The sequence below is a fragment of the Fistularia commersonii genome, chromosome 5 (assembly GCF_037954325.1).
Source record: "Fistularia commersonii isolate RoL2024-O1a breed Wild chromosome 5, RoL_Fcom_v1.0, whole genome shotgun sequence".
Lineage (NCBI taxonomy): Eukaryota > Metazoa > Chordata > Actinopteri > Syngnathiformes > Fistulariidae > Fistularia > Fistularia commersonii.
This window is the reverse complement of record NC_141288.1, coordinates 6,818,832-6,837,008: the sequence shown is the minus strand read 5'-3', so window position 1 is coordinate 6,837,008 and position 18,177 is coordinate 6,818,832. Positions and strand designations below refer to the sequence as shown.

General features: G+C 44.0%; 1 protein-coding gene across 3 annotated transcripts in view; it reads left to right on the top strand.

Annotated features, from left to right (window-relative positions):
- The window catches only part of pawr (PRKC, apoptosis, WT1, regulator), an 82,324-nt gene that overhangs the window by 54,720 nt on the left and 9,427 nt on the right, over positions 1–18,177 (top strand). For all 3 annotated transcript variants that reach the window (XM_086146654.1, XM_086146653.1, XM_086146652.1), the window contains exons 4-5: positions 9,220–9,254; positions 16,345–16,471. In XM_086146654.1, coding sequence (XP_086002780.1) covers positions 9,220–9,254; positions 16,345–16,471 — 162 coding nt within the window. The remainder of the gene's footprint in view (positions 1–9,219; positions 9,255–16,344; positions 16,472–18,177) is intronic.

The window sequence follows — 18,177 nt, the reverse complement described above, 5'->3', positions numbered from 1 at the left end:
TGGTCCTGGTTAGACTTTCCACCGGTCCTGGTAAGGTTTTGGAAAATAGTCAAAAGGAAATGATGGAAAGCTCCTGTTTTTCACCCCCCCACTTTTTGATTGGCAGGCCAGCTAGATGTGGCAGAATTGTAAAAGTAAATACTGACCAGCATTGAAAATGCACTTGATGGATTTATCTGAAATAAAACAAAGCCGCCCAACTTTTGGGATCAGCTATGTGTTCAAGGTGTCTGATTTTTCCTGCTGGATCAAGGGACTAGCGATGTCTCAGATACTAGTTTGCAAATAACTGCCTTTATCTCATCAAGGGGAGCCCATGCAGAGAATGTCTGTTTTTACTCCAAATCAACCATGGGACTTATCTGGAGGGATAGAGCATAAATGAATCAATGACGAAGTGATTGAATTGGGAATGGGGCACTTGTGATACGCATCCCTGGGTGTTTCCGGACGTGTGGTGTGTCAGATATAATTTTTAACTGCGCCACCCCCTGCACTCCTAAGATGGTGGGAATCGAACCTGGGTCGCAAGAGTGGGAGTCTTGCATGATACCACAACACCAGCGGCTACGTTTTTTAATTGCCTTTAAAAGACGAACTTTTAATCATCATACACAGAGGCTTTCATTCAGGGATGTCTCTGAGAAATTACAAACTGCGAGTTTCCAACAGTTTCCAAGGGGATTATTCCAGTCTAATGTAGGATTGATGCAAAAGCAATACAAGGCAATTACACTACACATCCCTCCTGCGCAGCAAGTGGTAGCAGAGGCTATACAGCACTCTCAGTGGAATCATTCTTTCATTATGAAGCTTTGGCCTCATGTGTGGTCCATCATTATAACAGTATTCTCTGCTTCCTTCCTGGAGCAATAAGAAAAAAACAGTCTTCTTGCAGCAGAATGCTTTTAAAGATGGTGGCCAAAATAAAGTGCTGTGATACCTGTACAATCTACTCTATCCAATCAAGGCTTTTTTGGGGGTAGGAATAGATTACCCTAGGGAAGAATTGAACCTCTAGTCCTCTTGAGTTCCCTCCTGAGGGATGCTTCCTGAGGAAAATTCAGTTGGTCGATGTGACCCATCCCACTCTGTCAAGGCTCTGAGCAGCAGTTAGCTCTGTTCATAGATTTAAATCAGAGATGTCAGTCAGGCGCCTTTAAAAATAGACAATCCCAAAAATGTGCCATTGCTCTTTGGCCTCATTTATCAGCCCCAGGCAGGCTTCTAGCCATGTCAGCACTGCCATGATATATATTGTGCTCAGCAGTGCCATTAAGCCACTAGGAAGACAACAGGACAAAAACAGAAGTCTCTTGAAACCTGTTTTACCCCTCTGTCTCAAAGCTTTTGGGAAAAATTAAAAACTTTCCTCAACAAATCAAGACATCAGCTGAAAATCTGCATTAAATGAATGAAAAAATGTGTGCAATAACATAAGTTAGAAATCAGCAAGAAACTGATTGAAGAGATACCATTCTGTTGATTTCATTCTGTTCCGCTTTATTGAAATGGCTGTACAAATGAAACCTGGAAACATGACCTTAGTTTTGTGATGTTGAGAATCAGAATAGTGGTTTTGGTAGCAAAGCAGTTACATGGTGTCTGTTGTCAAAGAGGCATGGTGGTCTTGAGTTGGGCTGCACCGCCCTGGCCTTGTTCTCCAATATGTTTTGCTGCTGTGAAGCATGTGGCACTGGTTAACAAGGCTTGGGCTCAGGTATGTGAGTGATACCAGGGAACATGTTTAAAGATCCAGTCGTCAGAACCATATGGAACATTCCTCGGGATCGTCTGCATTTAATGCTGCTCCAGATCCATGACACAACTCAGGTAGTTTTGTCTCACATTAAAAATTCTTGACTATCCTTAAGGATCTTGTTTAAACCACTGTGATTCTTCACCAACCCCACAGTTGACATCAGAGCGTTGGTTGTATTGGTCAGTTACTGTATGCTTTACATCCTTGGGAAGTAACTGTACAAGCTGAATAAACACAAACTCACATTTAAAAGACCCCATTGAACATGCATTTACTGCCTATTGTATGACTGCATCAGTGAGGAGGTTAATATGCAGAGATTGTATTGATTCTCAGTGATACAGCAATGCCATTCTCCATAGACTCATAAAGGTTTATCTGTTGCATTAAAAATACACCAGTACAGTAAACCATGCTTACATGTAAAGACTAAATTATGATTAAGTTACACTAAATATGTTTAATATGTGTATTTGTAACTTTAGTTAGCATTAGTGGAAAAAGTTTTCCATTGGAATGGACAGATAAGCGAAAACAATTTTCTTTCTTTTCTGCCAAACAGTGAAACAACGTCTCCAGGACTTTGAGCAACAACAAAAAAGCATACTGACAGACCTTTACTTTGAATTTTTGCAGCAATATTGTTTTTCGATTTTGTGCCTCTGGTTGACGTTTTCACAATGTATTTCCTCCTAATGCCATCAATATGTCAGACAGTTTGGGCCATGTTAGAGCCCGAATTAAAAACTGAGTGAGGGAGAACTGCAGAGCTCCACATCTGTTGCAACAATAAGCTCAGTGTCACCCTATAATTATTGCAAACATGTCATAAACGTCATATGCTGATAAAGGGATTGCAATGGGACTGGCGGAGAACTTGCCAGATGCTTGTTCTGGATCTTTCCCGGGAACCAAATGACCTTGTTTTACAGGTTGATGCCTTTTGGCTTCCCTGATTATGGGGATTGCATGCATGTTGTCATGGGGTATGTATGATGCCTCCAGTAAAAATGAAATTTTTGTCAACTTTCTGCAGAGAAAAGGTTTGAGTTGTTGATGGTATGATAAACTACCAGACACTTTTTGGTTTTCCCTCTGGACCGAAACAGTTTCTGTTTGGGTTTTATATTCAATGACCTGTCAACACATAAATCAATCGCCCCCTAAAAAGGAAAAAAGAAAATACGGCCATAAATTTTAGACCCAGACACGCCAATGTGTGTTTATCTGGGTGGTAAATGATGGGCAGCTTTGTAGAAACTCTCTCACTGCCTTGCCACACAGATGGAGAAGTTATTTGCTCGGTGGCAGAGAGAAAGCACTTCGTCTTTGGTTTTTAGTTTGCCTGGTGTATTTTAAAGGAGCCCCTAGGTCAGAACTGGCTTCCTGATCCAAGCCGTCAGCGTTACTCAGGCATGCTGAGTGAAGTTTCAGAGGGGTGGGCTTGAGTGTGGTGAACTTTTCATGTGAGAAATTGCCCTGACCTCATCTCACACACTCACAGCTTGGGAAGCGATGTCCAAACTAAAGTAGAAGTTCTTTTGGTACACGGGATTCTCCTTTACCAAGAAAATACGTAACACACACACACACACACACACACACACACACACACACACACACACACACACACGTATGTATAAACATCAACAATCCCCTGTGCACAGAGTTTATCTATTTGAAGTTATTTTTTATGTTGTGACGCACCCACCACTCTGGACACAGTCTGCAGTGATTTTCACTAGATAGGTCAATATCCAGATATTTTCCTACAGATAAATTCAGCAAGTATATAATGAGTAAATAATCCTTTGGTTGCTTTGGGTGTGGTTTGGATGGAGGGACGTGGACCTTTCAGATGGGGGTGTGGCCATGGGCCTACATAATCTGCTGTTGGACCCACATGTGGCATGATCTCTGCCCCGTAAGGTGGTCTGAATTAATGTGTGACTTAATAACGGTACTAAGTATTTTACGTAATGGTATTAATGCTTAAACCTATATAGAAGCTCATTCAAACATGAATGGGTGTAATACTTAATGTCTTTAAAAAAACAACAATCCATGCCTAAAATGATCAAGCCATGTGGAGTCTCATCCACCAACATTTTATTCGATACTTGGAAAGCAAGCCTAAATGATCTGATGTTAGCCACTGGGAAATCCACAGCTCATGCTGGGTTTTGGTTTCACCAAGTGCCAGCAAGTATAGCCCTGACATCGTACACTGCTCTCTTTGTCATTCCCCACAATTATTGTTGTGACTTGTGCTCCTGCTGCTTTCCTATGTCATAAAGACAACCAGTCTGCTTCCTGTTAGCAGTGTGAGGTATCAATGTGTAACTCTATGCAGAAATAATAACAATAATATTTTTTTAAAGTAAAACACTTAGACACACTCTGTGTCTGCGAGTCATCTGAATATTCAGAGGAGCCCTGTGGTTCAATGAAACTACAGTACCCCTGCAGAGACAAGCCAGCTAAAACACACATTTAAATGAGATGCGATGAGAGAGATGAGAACAACTTTATTAATCCCGAAGGAAATTGTTGTGCCAGAGTTTCAAGTAAAAAAGATAACAGTAATACATGACAGTAGAAAGGAGGAAGAATAAGAAATATAATGAAATATGAATCGTTTAACTGTTAGCGGTATTTACAAAGATTGAAGATTCCCTGCGGCTGAGGGAAGAGGAATTAAAAAGTCTGATAGCCTCAGGTAGGAAAGACCTCCTGTGGTGTTCAGTGGAGCTCTTTGGTGGTATCAGTCTACGACTGAAAGAGCTCCGACAGGACATCAACGTGGCATGCAGGGGGTGATGGATGTTGTCCATGATGCTAAGGAGCTTCCTCATCATCCTCCTCTCAGAAACCTGCACAACAGACTCCAGCTCTACTCCCAGGACAGACCCAGCTCTCCTGATGAGCTTGTTGAGTCTGTTGGTGTCAGATGTCTTGAGCCTGCTGCCCCAGCACACAACAGTGTAGAAGATGGCGCTGGACACCACCGAGTGGTAAAACATCTGCAGCATGGTCCTGCAGACGTTGAAAGATCTGAGCCTCCTGAGGAAGAACAGACGGCTTTGACCCTTCTTGATGATGGTATTGGTGTTCAAGGTCCAGTCCAGTTTATTGTCCAAGTGGACACCCAGGTATTTATAGGTGTCCACAATGTCCACATCAGTACCCCTGATGGTGACCGGATTCAGGTCGGTCCTTTGTTTCCTGAAATCCACCACCAGCTCCTTTGTCTTAGACGCACTGAGCTGCAGGTGGTTCAGTCCACACCACTCCACAAACCTGTCCACCACGTTCCTGTACTCCTCCTCCTGGCCTCCATTGATGCAGCCCACGATAGCAGAGTCATCTGAGAATTTCTGCAGGTGGCAGGACTGCGAGGAGAACCTGAAGTCTGAGGTGTAGAGCGTAAACAGGAAGGGAGACAGGACCGTCCCCTGTGGCGCCCCGTGCTGCTCACAATGGTGTCCGACGTGATGTTTCCCAGCCTCACGTACTGCGGCCGACCTGTGAGGTAGTTGTTGATCCAGGTCGCGAGTGGAGCATCCACCTGCATGTCCAGGAGCTTCCTGTTCAGCAGGGCAGGTCGAATGGTGTTGAAATTTTGACAGCAATTTTTCTACATGCCCTGATCTGAGCGTGCGTGCGCGTGCGTGTGTGTGTGTGATTGGAGGGGGGGCAGAGAAGGCGTTTGCTATGAAAGGAAAAAAAAATGCTTCATAACTCAAATAAGACCATGCCCTTTTCACACCTCTTCTCCTGACCTTGGTTGGAAAATTCTTGTGCAGAAAAGGTTTTCCCTCCTTGACCTGAGTTGGTGCTTGAGTGGCTTGCTTTTCTAAAATTCATTTCCAAGGGACAGTTTGACTACGTCATTTCATTTGGTTCATCCCCCAATCCTGTTAGACATAGTTTTGAGAAATCGAGGGCTGGTGAGCAATGCCACTGACCTTGTGAGCGCCCATCTTGCGGGAAGTAGCCCTCAAGATGCTCATTGGAGGTGATGAATATACTGTAGGTCTGAGTTCGAGATGTGACATCCACAAATCTAGGCACGTGTCCATGAAGTCCTGTGATGAACTCTTCTAGTTCATTCAAGAACTTTTACTCTCCTCCTTTGATTTTATTCCCAACAGGACCGAGTGAGGAGGAAGATGGAACACTCCCTTTAGATATACCTTTTCCCCGTCACTTTATTAACTCCATTCACTGCTCAAAGGAGACGGGGTGCAAAGACATCATGTGCCCTCTCACTGTGCTCCATCTGAGGGACTCTGTCAGGTCTGAGCAGGGGAAGATATGAATTTCATCCTCCTGTAATGGATGGCATGTCAGTGAGACATCCTGAGAGCTGGGGTGCGGTGTTAGGTCTTCGCCTGCTGGATTGCCAAGTCTTCTCAATCAAACCTGTTAAACAGAAACACACGTACCTTGTCTCCCACCTCCGGCAGAACTACAACCACGTCCTGAGGGTTACGGGGGACATCGAATGAGCCATGTTCTTTGGTTTCATTGTTGAGGTGGCAGATAGGAGCTGCGGCCATAAGGCGGTCAGCTCCTGTTTGGGCGGCAACCCTCGAACCCACTGGTCGACTCCAGTGGCAAGGGATGCGTCAAACTGAAGGAGCCCTATCGGGCCTTCCTGGACTGTGGGGCTCTGGAGACAGCTGACAGGTAATGGCAGGCCAAGCTGCATGGTGCTTCGATGGTTGCAGAGACAAAAACTCAGGTATGGGAGGAATTCGGGTAGATCATGGAGAACAACCTCCAGTGGGTGTCAAGGAGATTCTGGTCCACCATCCGGCGGCTCAGAGAGGGGGAAGCAGCAATCCATCAACACTGTGTACAGTGGGAGATGGGGGCTGCCGACCTCAACTCTAGATGTCGTAGATTGGTGGCAACCCCACTGTCTCAACCACATTGAAAAGCCTTCCAGTGAGGAAGCAGAGCCAGGGAACTCTGCAGCAGACACACCTATTTCCACTGAAGTTGTCTAAACAGTCAAAAAACTCTTCTGCCCGGGGTGGATGTGGGTTCCTCAAGGTTCTGGATGCTGTAGGGCTGTCCTGGCTGACACGCCTCTGCCGCATTGCGTGAATGACGGGGACAGTGCCGTTGAACTGGCACACTGGGGTTGTGATCCCCCTATTCTAAAAGGGGGATCAGAGGGTCATTGAATCTCGAATCAAGGAGGAAGCAGTGTGGTTTTCGTCCTGGCCGTGGTAAAGTGGACTAGCTTTATACCTCGGCAGGGTCCTGGGGGGTGGGGCATGGGAGGTTGCCCATCAAGTCTACATGTGTTTTGTGGATCTGGAGAAGGCATTCAATTATTTCCTGTGGGCAATCCTGTGGGGTATGCTCCAGGACTATGGGGTACTGAACCCCGTCACACGGGTTGTTCGGTCCCTGTGTGATCGTTGCCAGAGCTTGGTCCGCATTGCCACAAGTCGGACCTGTTTCTGGTGAGAATTGGACTCTGCCAGGGCTCCCTTTGTAACTTTTATGGACAGAATCTCTAGGCGAAGCCAGGGCGTTGAGGGGATCCAGTTTGGTGGCCACAGGATTGAGTTTCTGCTTTTTGCAGATTACGTGGTTCTTCATCAGGCCATGATCTCCAGCACTCACTGGAACGGTTCGCAGCCAAGTGTGAAGTGGCCGGGACGAAGATCAGTACCTCCAAATGGTGCTCAACCAGAAATGGGTCGAATGCCCACTCTGGGTTGGGGAAGAGGTCCTGACCCAAGTTGAGGACCCACTGAGGGAAGGATGTAGCGGGAGATCAACAGGCGGATTGTGTGGCGTCTGCAGTGCGGACTCTATACCGGTCTGTGTTGGTGAAGAGGAAGCTTCGCCTTTTGGCTCACCCTCCATTTACCGGTTAATCTACATTCCCACCCTTACCTATAGTCTCGAGCAGTGGATAGGGACCAAAAGAACGAGATCCAGGATGCAAGCGGCTGAAATGAGTTTCTTAAGCAGAGTGGCCGGGCTCTCCTTCAGAGATAGGGTGAGATGTTCGGTCATCCGGGAGGAACTCGGTGTAGAGCCGCATAGAGAGGAGTCAGATGAGGCAGCTCAGGCATCTGGTCAAGATGCCTCCTGGATGCATCCTGGGGGAGGTTTTCCAAGCATATCCATCTGGGAGGAGACCACGGGGAAGACCCAAGACACGGTGGATGGACTGTCTCCAGGTAGTCCTGGGAACGCCTTGGGGTCCCCCCAGAGTAGCTGGACCATGTGGTGGGGGAGAGGGAGTTCTGGGCCTCACTGCTCCAGCTGCTGCCCCCACGACCCAACTCTGGATAAGCAAGGGGAGGTGGATAGGTGGAAGGACGTACCTTATCTGTTGCGAGACAAAATTACATTATTGCCTCCCTCAGCATGGAGGTCACAGGGGCCGCACTATTAAATGCAACAAAGCTTGTCTATATATCTGCTCCGTGGCCTCGATTCATGAACGCTCAAATGCTCTCCCTCAAGGCTTTCTGTAAATGATTCTAATGCAATATGCCTCTTGGCCCGGAGCTGGAATCCCAGCTTTTTGTCCTCATCTCCGGTGATGCACACTGGCTGGGGGAGACCATGATGAACAAGGGGGGTGGTGTTATAGGGGAATAATATATACTGCTCAAAAAAATAAAGGGAACACTTGAACAACACAATGTAACTCCAAGTCAATCACACTTCTGTGAAATCATAGTGTCCACTCAGGAAGCAACACAGATTCATTTTGACTTGTTTTAAGGACATTACATCAAAGTTGGATCAGCCTGGAGTTTGTTTTTACACTTTAATTTTGAGTGTGATTCTTATCCAAACCTCCATGGGTTGATACAATTGATTTCCATTGATCATTTTTGTGTGATTTTGTTGTCAGCACATTCAACTGTGTAAAGAGCAAAGTATTTCATAAGAATATTTCATTCATTTAGATCTAGGATGTGTTTTTTAAGTGTTCCCTTTATTTTTTTGAGCAGTGTATAAAAGAAAGTGATGAATAACAATTCCATTTTTAACACCCTCTTGTCAGTATTAAAGGGTGACTATTTAATTGAGTAACGGAAATACTTCAGAGTACAACATTTAAACAGGGTCTACGGACGCTTAGATGTAACTCCATTAAGATTTATATATATATATATATACTTTTGAATAACTTGTTACTCATTTATTATTCAATCCTTGTCATTGATGAAAACACTTTTTTCTTGCCAACTTATAGGAAACTGCTTATTTATTTTCAGATATATCTATGCTCAAATGCATTCATTTTGCAGAATGATTTCTTTCCATTTTTTTATGTTTTTTCTGTGTGTGCGCTTATTCTCTGGCTTTCAACCACATTGAATTTTCAAAGACTTGATGGTGTATGTCAGACTTCAAGACAGCTTTTGTGCCACTTTCTTCCCTCATGTCTGTTTTTCTGTGTTTTATTGCAGGACACTCCAAGACCTGGCAGCAGCCGCCACAAGAGGTGGGTTTTTAATAGTCCTGACACTCAGAGGTGGGATTATCTGTGTGTGGCAGTAAGTGTGGCAGGAAGGAGGAACAGCAGTTTAGGTCATTAATTTTATCCTTTTACAGCAATAGGCATGTTCCTTGAGCATCATTTCTAAGATTTTTGTCCTACTTTCTTCACTGATCCATTTCTTATGGTGGTGACTGTTCACACCTGCTTCATTCAGAGCTGACAGTTTCCATCTGGTCCTCTAGCACCTCTTTTTATCCCTCCTTTCACTCCACTGGCTGGAGAGGAAGTGAAACTCATCGGTTCAGTTTGAAGGGGTTTAAACCTTAAAATGTGCTTCAGTCCACCCCAGATTCCCTTGGTGTTCAGGAGGGGGGCTCGCAACCTGTCAAGGTCCAAAAAGAACATCCTTTGTGGTCATTTTACTTTTTAGCCACTTACGCTGATTCATTTTGAAATTTCAGTCTTGAAAGGGAGCAAAAATTTGTTTTTTTCGATACTCTCATACAACCAAGCCATTTGAGAATTTTTTGACCTGTTTTGGCCTGTTTTTACCAGTAGTGTCTCAGATTGTCAAGTAGGTCTTCAACCTACAGCTGCCAATATGGAAATGTTTACCCAGTTTGTCAATTTTTACACACTGATCAGAAGCTGAGTAACTTCTCCTGATTGGTGCAGTAGCCTAGTAGGACAATCTGTCTCTCTTCTGAGGAATCCCACTGGGACAGCTGACAGAATAACTTGATGGCTGCGGAACATTTCGCCCCTTCCTGCTACACACCATGTTTGGCTTAGCTCCAGATTATCTCCCACTCTGAACAATGCCTTTTGTGTTGTCTCTATAAAACATACAAAATTCTTTCTATTGGCTTGTCAGTTTGGAGCTGTTAATTTGTTGGCCCATTTGCTAAGAGGTTATGTACAATACTCAACTTGCAAGGCAAGTAACCTCAGTAAACATCCATTCATTCTGTGGTAGATAAAATTATACCCCAATCACAAGCATTTAGATCAGACCTTCAGAAAAGGGCTGTCACTTAGAATCCAAAGAACAAACTTCTAATGAAGAAGTGATGGGCAGATTTGGTATACAGGATAGGAACACAGAGGAACAGATGGTGGTAGATTTTGCGAAAAGGATGGAAAGGACTGTAGGGAACACTTTTTTTCCAGAAGAGACAGGAACATAGGGTAACTTATAAGACCAGAGGTAGAGGCACGCAGGTAGACTACATCTTGTATAGACATGGTAACCTGAGAGAGATCAGTAACTGCAAAGCACTTGTGGATGAGACTGTAGCCAGATGCTGGCTTGTAGTATGACTCTGGTGGCACGGAAGATCGAGAGGACAAGGGCTGAGCAGTGGGACAAAGTGGTGGAAGTTGAAAAGGGAGGAGTGTCGGATGGTTTTCAGGGAGGAGTTGAGAAAGGCTCTGGGTGGTCAGGAAAAGTTTCCAGATGATTGGACAAACAGATAGTGTTATCAGGGAGACAGGTAGGAGAGTACTTGGTGTGTCATCTGGAAGGAAAGTAGATAAGGATACTTTTGGTGGAACTAGGAAGTGCAGGGGATTGTACAGAGAAAGTGGTTAGCAAAGAAGAAGTGGGATAGTGAAAGGGCTGAACAGAACAGGCAGGAGTACAGGGAGATACAACGTAAGGTAAAGATAGAGGTAGCAAAGGAAAAACAAAGGGCATACGATGACCTATATACTCGGCTGGACAGTAAGGAGTGATAGAATGATCTATACATGTTGACGAAACAGATGGAAAGGTGTACAACAGGTCCGGGTGATTAAGGATAGAGAGGGAAATGTATTGACAGATGTTAGAAGAGTGATGGGACAATGGAAAGAGTACTTTGAAGAGCTGACGAATGTGGAAAATGGAAGAGAGGCAAGGGTAGAAGAGGTAACTATTATAGACCACAAAGTAGCACAGATTAGTAAACAGGAAGTGAGGGAGGCATTGAAGAGGATGAAGAGTGGACAGGCAGTGGGTCCTAATGATATACCTGTGGTGGTGTGGAAGTGTCTAGGAGAGGCAGCGGTAGAGTTTCTGACCAGATTATTCAACAGGATCTTAAAGAGTGATAAGGGGAAGTGTGATGGTGCCCATTTTTAAGAATAATGGGGATGCAGAAACTATAGAGGGATAAAGTTGATGAGCCATACAATGAAGTTATGGAAAGAGTAGTGGAAACTAGGCCGTTAGTTGAAGTCAGCATTTGTGAACACCGGAATGGCTTCAGGCCTAGAAAGAGTACCACAAATGCAGTATTTGATTTGAGAATGCTAATAGAAAAGTACAGGGTGAGCTAGAGTGAGTTGCATTGTGTTTTTGTAGACCTAGAAAAAGTATACGACAGGGTGCCAAGAGAAGAGCTCTGGTATTATATAAGGAAATTTGGAGTGGCAGAGATGTATGTTAGACTAGTGCAGGACATGTATGGTAGCTGTGAGACAATGGTGTGGTGTTCTGTAGGGGTAACAGAGAAATTCAAGGTGGAGCTGGGAGTCCATCAGGGATCAGCTCTGAGCCCCATTTTGTTTGCAGTGGTGATGGACAGGCTGACAGATAAGGTTAGACAAGAATCTCCATGAACCATGATGTTTGCAGATTACATTGTGATCTGCAATGAGAGCAGAGAATATAGAGATGTGGAGGTATGCGCTGGAAAGGCGAAGAATGAAAGTTAGTTGCAGCAAGACAGAGTATATGTATGTGAATGAGAGGAACTCGGGTGGAATGGTGAGGCTACAGGGAGTGGAGATCAAGCAGTAGGAGGATTTCAGGTACTTGGGGTCAACAGTCCAGGGCAACGGTGAGGTTGGAAATGAGGTGAAGGTTGAACCAGGTTGGAATGGGTGGATAAAAGTGTCAGGGGTACTATGTGATAGAAGACCGCATTCAAGGACTATCAGCTGAAATGAAAGGAAAGGTGTACAAGACAATTCTGAGACCAGCTATGCTGTCCTTGAAACAGTTCCAATGACAAAAAGACAGGAGGCAGAGCAGGAGGTCACAGAGATGAAAGGCTCTATTTGGGAATGACCTGGATGGATAGGATCAGGAATGAGTCCATTAGAGGGATGGCTCATGTTAGATGTTTTGGAGAGAAGGTCAGAGAAGCCAGACTGAGATGGTTCGGCCATGTACAGAGCAGGGATAGTGAATATATTGGTAGATGAATGCTGGAATTGCCGCTGCCAGGCAGGAGGTCTCAAGGAAGACCAAGCAGAAGATTTATGGAGGAAGTGAGAGAGGATATGAAGGTAGTTGGTGTGAGAGAGGAGGATACAGAGAATAGGGTTAGATGGAGAATGTTGATTCACTGTGGCAACCCCTGAAGGGAAAAGCCGAAAAGAGAAGTCAGACTACTGACAATGCACTGCCTTGATACAGTAAACCCTCGCTATAACGCGGTTTAACTCTTGTGGCTTCACTTTTTTGAAGAGCTTTTTAATGCAGTTTTTTCAATGTCTTTTTTTTTTTTTTACAGTTCAGCATAGTGTATCTGCATCTTAATTGGCTAAAGGATGGTAGACCAGTGTCACCAATCTCCAGGCCTTGTCTCTGTACAGCTTGCCGAATTTACGTTTACAAGTTTTCTCCATGACAAAACCCATAATGTTGACGAAACGTTCTGCACCGGTAAAGGCTTCTGACGTAGCGCCCAAAAGGAAGAGGAAGATGTTAATTATCGTAGAAGTTAAACTTCTGGACATGACATGCTGAATGAAGGTAGAAGCTATGCGGCTGTAGGGCGCCATTACGGAATAAATGAATCTTTAGTTCATTACATAAAGGAGGAGGACAATAGCATAAGGACGAAAGCAGCAATAAGTTTTAACAAGGATCCAAGTGGGTTGTGACTGTCCACCATTGTAAGGATGGAGCCTGCTTTAGCTTTGTGTATTAATGACTGCAGGAAAAAGAAAATTACGCTGGATACCAACAGTATCTGCACAAAAGCTAAAAAACTTCATAAAACCCATGCTAACAGGGATGACATTCATGACAGTGAAGAGGAGGAGGATATCGGGCCGACAAGTGCTGTTCAGGCAGTATCGCGCCCATTTACTGTCAGCAAGGGCTGACTACTAAAGCTGACGACTTCGCAGATTTCGCCTTTTGCGAGTCATTTTTAGAACATTTACCCTTGCAATAAACGAGTGTTTACTGTATTGCCAGGGCAATTGCAAGTGCAGTTCACACAATGTAGATCCCAGAGGCTTCAGAGATGGTAGAGCAAACTGCTGACTTTTCCATCAAAGGCCTGTGAAATCCAAGCCTGTCAAATGCAGCTCCTTGTCTCTTTTCCTCATTCCAGTGAATGGGCTTATGGTCTTACACACCAATTAAAAATAAGGACAAAATGTTATTCGGAGGAGCAGTGTCAAAGGCATCTTCTCCATTTTAACCCCCGCGGTGAATCATACTGCTACACACATAGCCTTTTGAAACCATTTAAATAGATGTTTATTATCACAAAAAACAGACATCCAGAGAGCTTGAAGCTTCAATGCTGTTTCAGAGACAAAGCAGAAAAGCAAACCAACCTGTTGCTGATACCAGTGTTTCCAAGCATACATCTTCACCTCCTGCACACACACACACACACACACACATACCTCTCATTAATACTACTGTGCACCAAGGAAATTCGCTCAAAGCACTTTGGTTTAATAAGTGTCATGACAGCGACAACAAATAAACTATTTCCAGCCCTGGAAGGGAGTGAATAAATATGAATAAATCATTTACATCCGATGACGCCATGTTTTATCTCTACGCAAGCACTGTTGCAGTGCATGTAATTAATCACCAAGGAAACGTGGACGTTGTCCTTGTCTACCTGCCCCACTGCATACAGTCAGTAATGCACTGGGGTCATCTGTATAACAAACACACAACTCTGCCAAATGTGGAAACATTAATGACACAAATAAAAGTTATCTGCGAGGCTAAATATGAAAACATTGTATCTCACAAGTTCTTCAGAGTGTGGATGGAACAAAAGTGTTCTGTGTGCTGTTTGTTCTGCCAGGAGCTTTACTGCCCATTTCAGACATACACTCACCGGACACTTTATTAGGTACACCATGCTAGTAACGGGTTGGACCCCCTTTTGCCTTCAGAACTGCCTCAATTCTTCGTGGCATAGATTCAACAAGGTGCTGGAAGCATTCCTCAGAGAGTTTGGTCCATATTGACATGATGGCATCACACGGTTGCCGCGGATTTGTCGGCTGTACATCCATGATGCGAATCTCCCGTTCCACCACATCCCAAAGATGCTCTATTGGATTGAGATCTGGTGACTATGGAGGCCATTTGAGTACAGTGAACTCATTGTCATGTTCAAGAAACCAGTTTGAGATGATTCCAGCTTTATGACATGGCGCATTATCCTGCTGAAAGTAGCCATCAGAAGTTGGGTACATTGTGGTCATAAAGGGATGGACATGGTCAGCAACAATACTCAGGTAGGCTGTGGCGTTGCAACGATGCTCAATTGGTACCAAGGGGCCCAAAGAGTGCCAAGAAAATATTCCCCACACCATTACACCACCACCACCAGCCTGAACCGTTGATACAAGGCAGGATGGATCCATGCTTTCATGTTGTTGACGCCAAATTCTGACCCTACCATCCGAATGTCGCAGCAGAAATCGAGACTCATCAGACCAGGCAACGTTTTTCCAAACCTCTATTGTCCAATTTCGATGAGCTTGTGCAAATTGTAGCCTCAATTTCCTGAAAGGAGTGGCACCTGGCGTGGTCTTCTGCTGCTGTAGCCCATCTGCCTCAAAGTTCGACGTACTGTGCGTTCAGAGATGCTCTTCTGCCTACCTTGGTTGTAACGGGTGGTTATTTGAGTCACTGTTGCCTTTCTATCAGCTCGAACCAGTCTGGCCATTCTCCTCTGACCTCTGGCATCAACAAGGCATTTCCGCCCACAGAACTGCCACTCACTGGAAATTTTTTCTTTTTCAGACCATTGTCTGTAAACCCTGGAGATGGTTGTGCGTGAAAATCCCAGTAGATCAGCAGTTTCTGAAATACTCAGACCAGCCCTTCTGGCACCAACAACCATGCCACGTTCAAAGTCACTCAAATCACCTTTCTTCCCCATACTGATGCTCGGTTTGAACTGCAGGAGATTGTCTTGACCATGTCTACATGCCTAAATGCACTGAGTTGCTGCCATTTGATTGGCTGATTAGAAATTAAGTGTTAAGCAGCAGTTGGACAGGTGTACCCAATAAAGTGGCCGGTGAGTGTGGAGACATGCAGGTGGCTAACTCCAGACATGCCATGGTAGCAGAAACACTCTTCCCCACCTTGTGATTCACAGGGAACCTGACACAAATCCGCTCTTTGCTGGGATTCAGATATGTTTGGGATATGGGGGTGGAGTAGGGGCCGGTTGGGGGATTTACATCGCCTGTAACTCCTTCCAAGTTTACGCAAGGATTTAAATATGCTGGGTATGAAAATAAATTTCAACAAAACAAAAAAGTTTTATGCATTTGTATATTTTTTACAGTTCCGCAGTGATGGTGATGCAGCTGCCATTACTCAGCCTATTTGAATTTTTACATCTATGTATGTATATATATATATGTGTGTGTGTGTGTGTGTGTGTGTGTGTGTGTGTGTGTGTGTGTGTGTGTGTGTGTGTGTGTGTGTGTGTGTGTGTGTGTGTGTGTGTAAATTGAATCTTAATTAGAATCCTTTTTTTCTTGCAAAGAAGTAAAAACCCATCCTCAGCAGTGTTTCCATTACACAATAATGAAGGACTAATTGAATGGGCAAAATGCAAGTGCATTTGCAAGTTCCCACCTGTTCCTTTGAGGTCGATGTGTCATCCCATTGGTATTTGATGTGCATAGTGCAGCAGAATGAAACACTCTTAAGCGTTTATTTTTTTCCTGAATCTTTTACATGTGATGGATCTGAATGAACTGAAATGTTCTGTTTAGTAGCTGTGTGTGTGTGTGTGTGTGTGTGTGTGTGTGTGTGTGTGTGTGTGTGTGTGTGTGTGTGTGTGTGTGTGTGTGTGTGTGTGTGTGTGTGTTTTTGAAACAGCTCTGCGGGCCTGCCATCTGAGGAGGACCCAGGCGGATACAGACAACAACGTCATAACCGCCATGGCAGGGAGGGTGGATCTGCAGTGCAAGGAAGCCTGGAGAAAAAGATGGAGGAGCTGGAAAGGGTATGCCCATTTATTGATTCATCTTTTCCAAGCATCACCAGCGTGTTTTGGCAAATGATGATTTTTCATAACCTTGGTGTGTAAAAAAGTGTTCAGCTCACCACACCCTTGTGAAATTGTGGCTTCATTCAAACTTTATAATCTGAAGCCATGGTTTCATATTAAAACAAAATTCCCTTTCAGATTAAGTGATTAAAAAAGTCTAAAACCACCAAGTCTAATATTCAGTGCCAACAAATAACAGTTTCCCAGTCACACCATCTTATATAGAGTTTCATTCTTCTGGTCAGTGTAAGTTATACAAACTCTACCGAAGATAAACAGTTTGGCACAAATTGGCACCAGTCAACACTGGGCATTGCTAGTTAGGACAGTGGGTAGGGCGAGTCGGCTCAGTGTGTGAGGGAAATAGACCCAACAGATCTTCAGTCGCAATCATGTTTGAATTTTTGAGACAACTTAATCGGGAAGTGTGTTGATTACCAACCGGACTTCAAACACATGCAGCCAACAACCAATGTGGTACACAGGAAATAGTATCAGAAGATGACAGGAATATCAAAACAACAATGGTGAAGGGGGAGAGGGCCGATGAAGCTAAACTGTAGTACACTAATGAATGAAAGAGCAGATAGCTGTTCAAATAAAAGCAACAATGAGTTGTTTGTTGTCCACTGGCATCGATGCTGGGTTCTTTTTATGCTGTAAACAAACCAAAATCCCACATTATAGCATATTGTGATCTCAATAGTTTAAGTCCAATGGTACCTAAGATGCCAAAGTAATAAGTGCTGTAGGACAAAAAAAAGTCCTACAGCAAACACAAATCCTTCCTGGACTTATTGGCTTCTGTGCCCTTATTTCTGATAATCACATGTATGCAAGTTATAAGAGTACATAAAGATGGATGGAGTGTCAATGGTTCAGTTACAGTGTGCAGTGAGCTTGTAACTCTGGACCATCCCTGCTGTAGGAGGGTAGGAACCCTGGATTGTGATGCAACCGCATCCAGAACCACGGCAATTCATTTATGGATTATATTTAAATGTACCCTGTCAGCTATTAACCAGTTATTATCTCCAAAATTGCATAGATTTGGCTGCTACAATATCTATTTTGGTCTAAGATGTGGGGACTTGATTTTAAGTTTTGTTTCTCCTTCTTCTTCTTTGTTTGTTAATTTATTGCAGAGTTTAATCTTTATTTTGAAAAAAGGGCAAGCACAAAAAAAATCTCAAATGGAAAAAAAAATTGAAGAAGTGAGGACACACATTCGTTTATTAATGAAAAAAGTCTTGGGAAAACGTGTGATTAATTCAGCTGGCGATTGCAGACCCAGGGGTTTGTTTTTATCTTTATTTATGAAACCACAGCTAAGTTTACTCCAGAACTCAAAGGAACTCCAGCTCTGTCCTCTGAGTCTTTGAACAGCAAACCAAGTTCCAGCTCTCTGGGCTTGAAAGAGTTGCATGGCAGCGACATGAAATTCTCGACTTATTTTGACAATGTGCCCTGTGTGTAGAGACCTCATCAAAGTGGTTAGATGACCTGTCATATGAGGCTCTGCTAATGAACATAGAACCCCAGAATAAAAAAAGAAATAGTCAGCAGGAGTTTCTGTCTCCCGAGTTAGGATGAATTTGTCACTGAGGTCTTGACTATCGTTTTATATTTGTTCATTCTTTTAAATAGTAGCCAGTGAATCT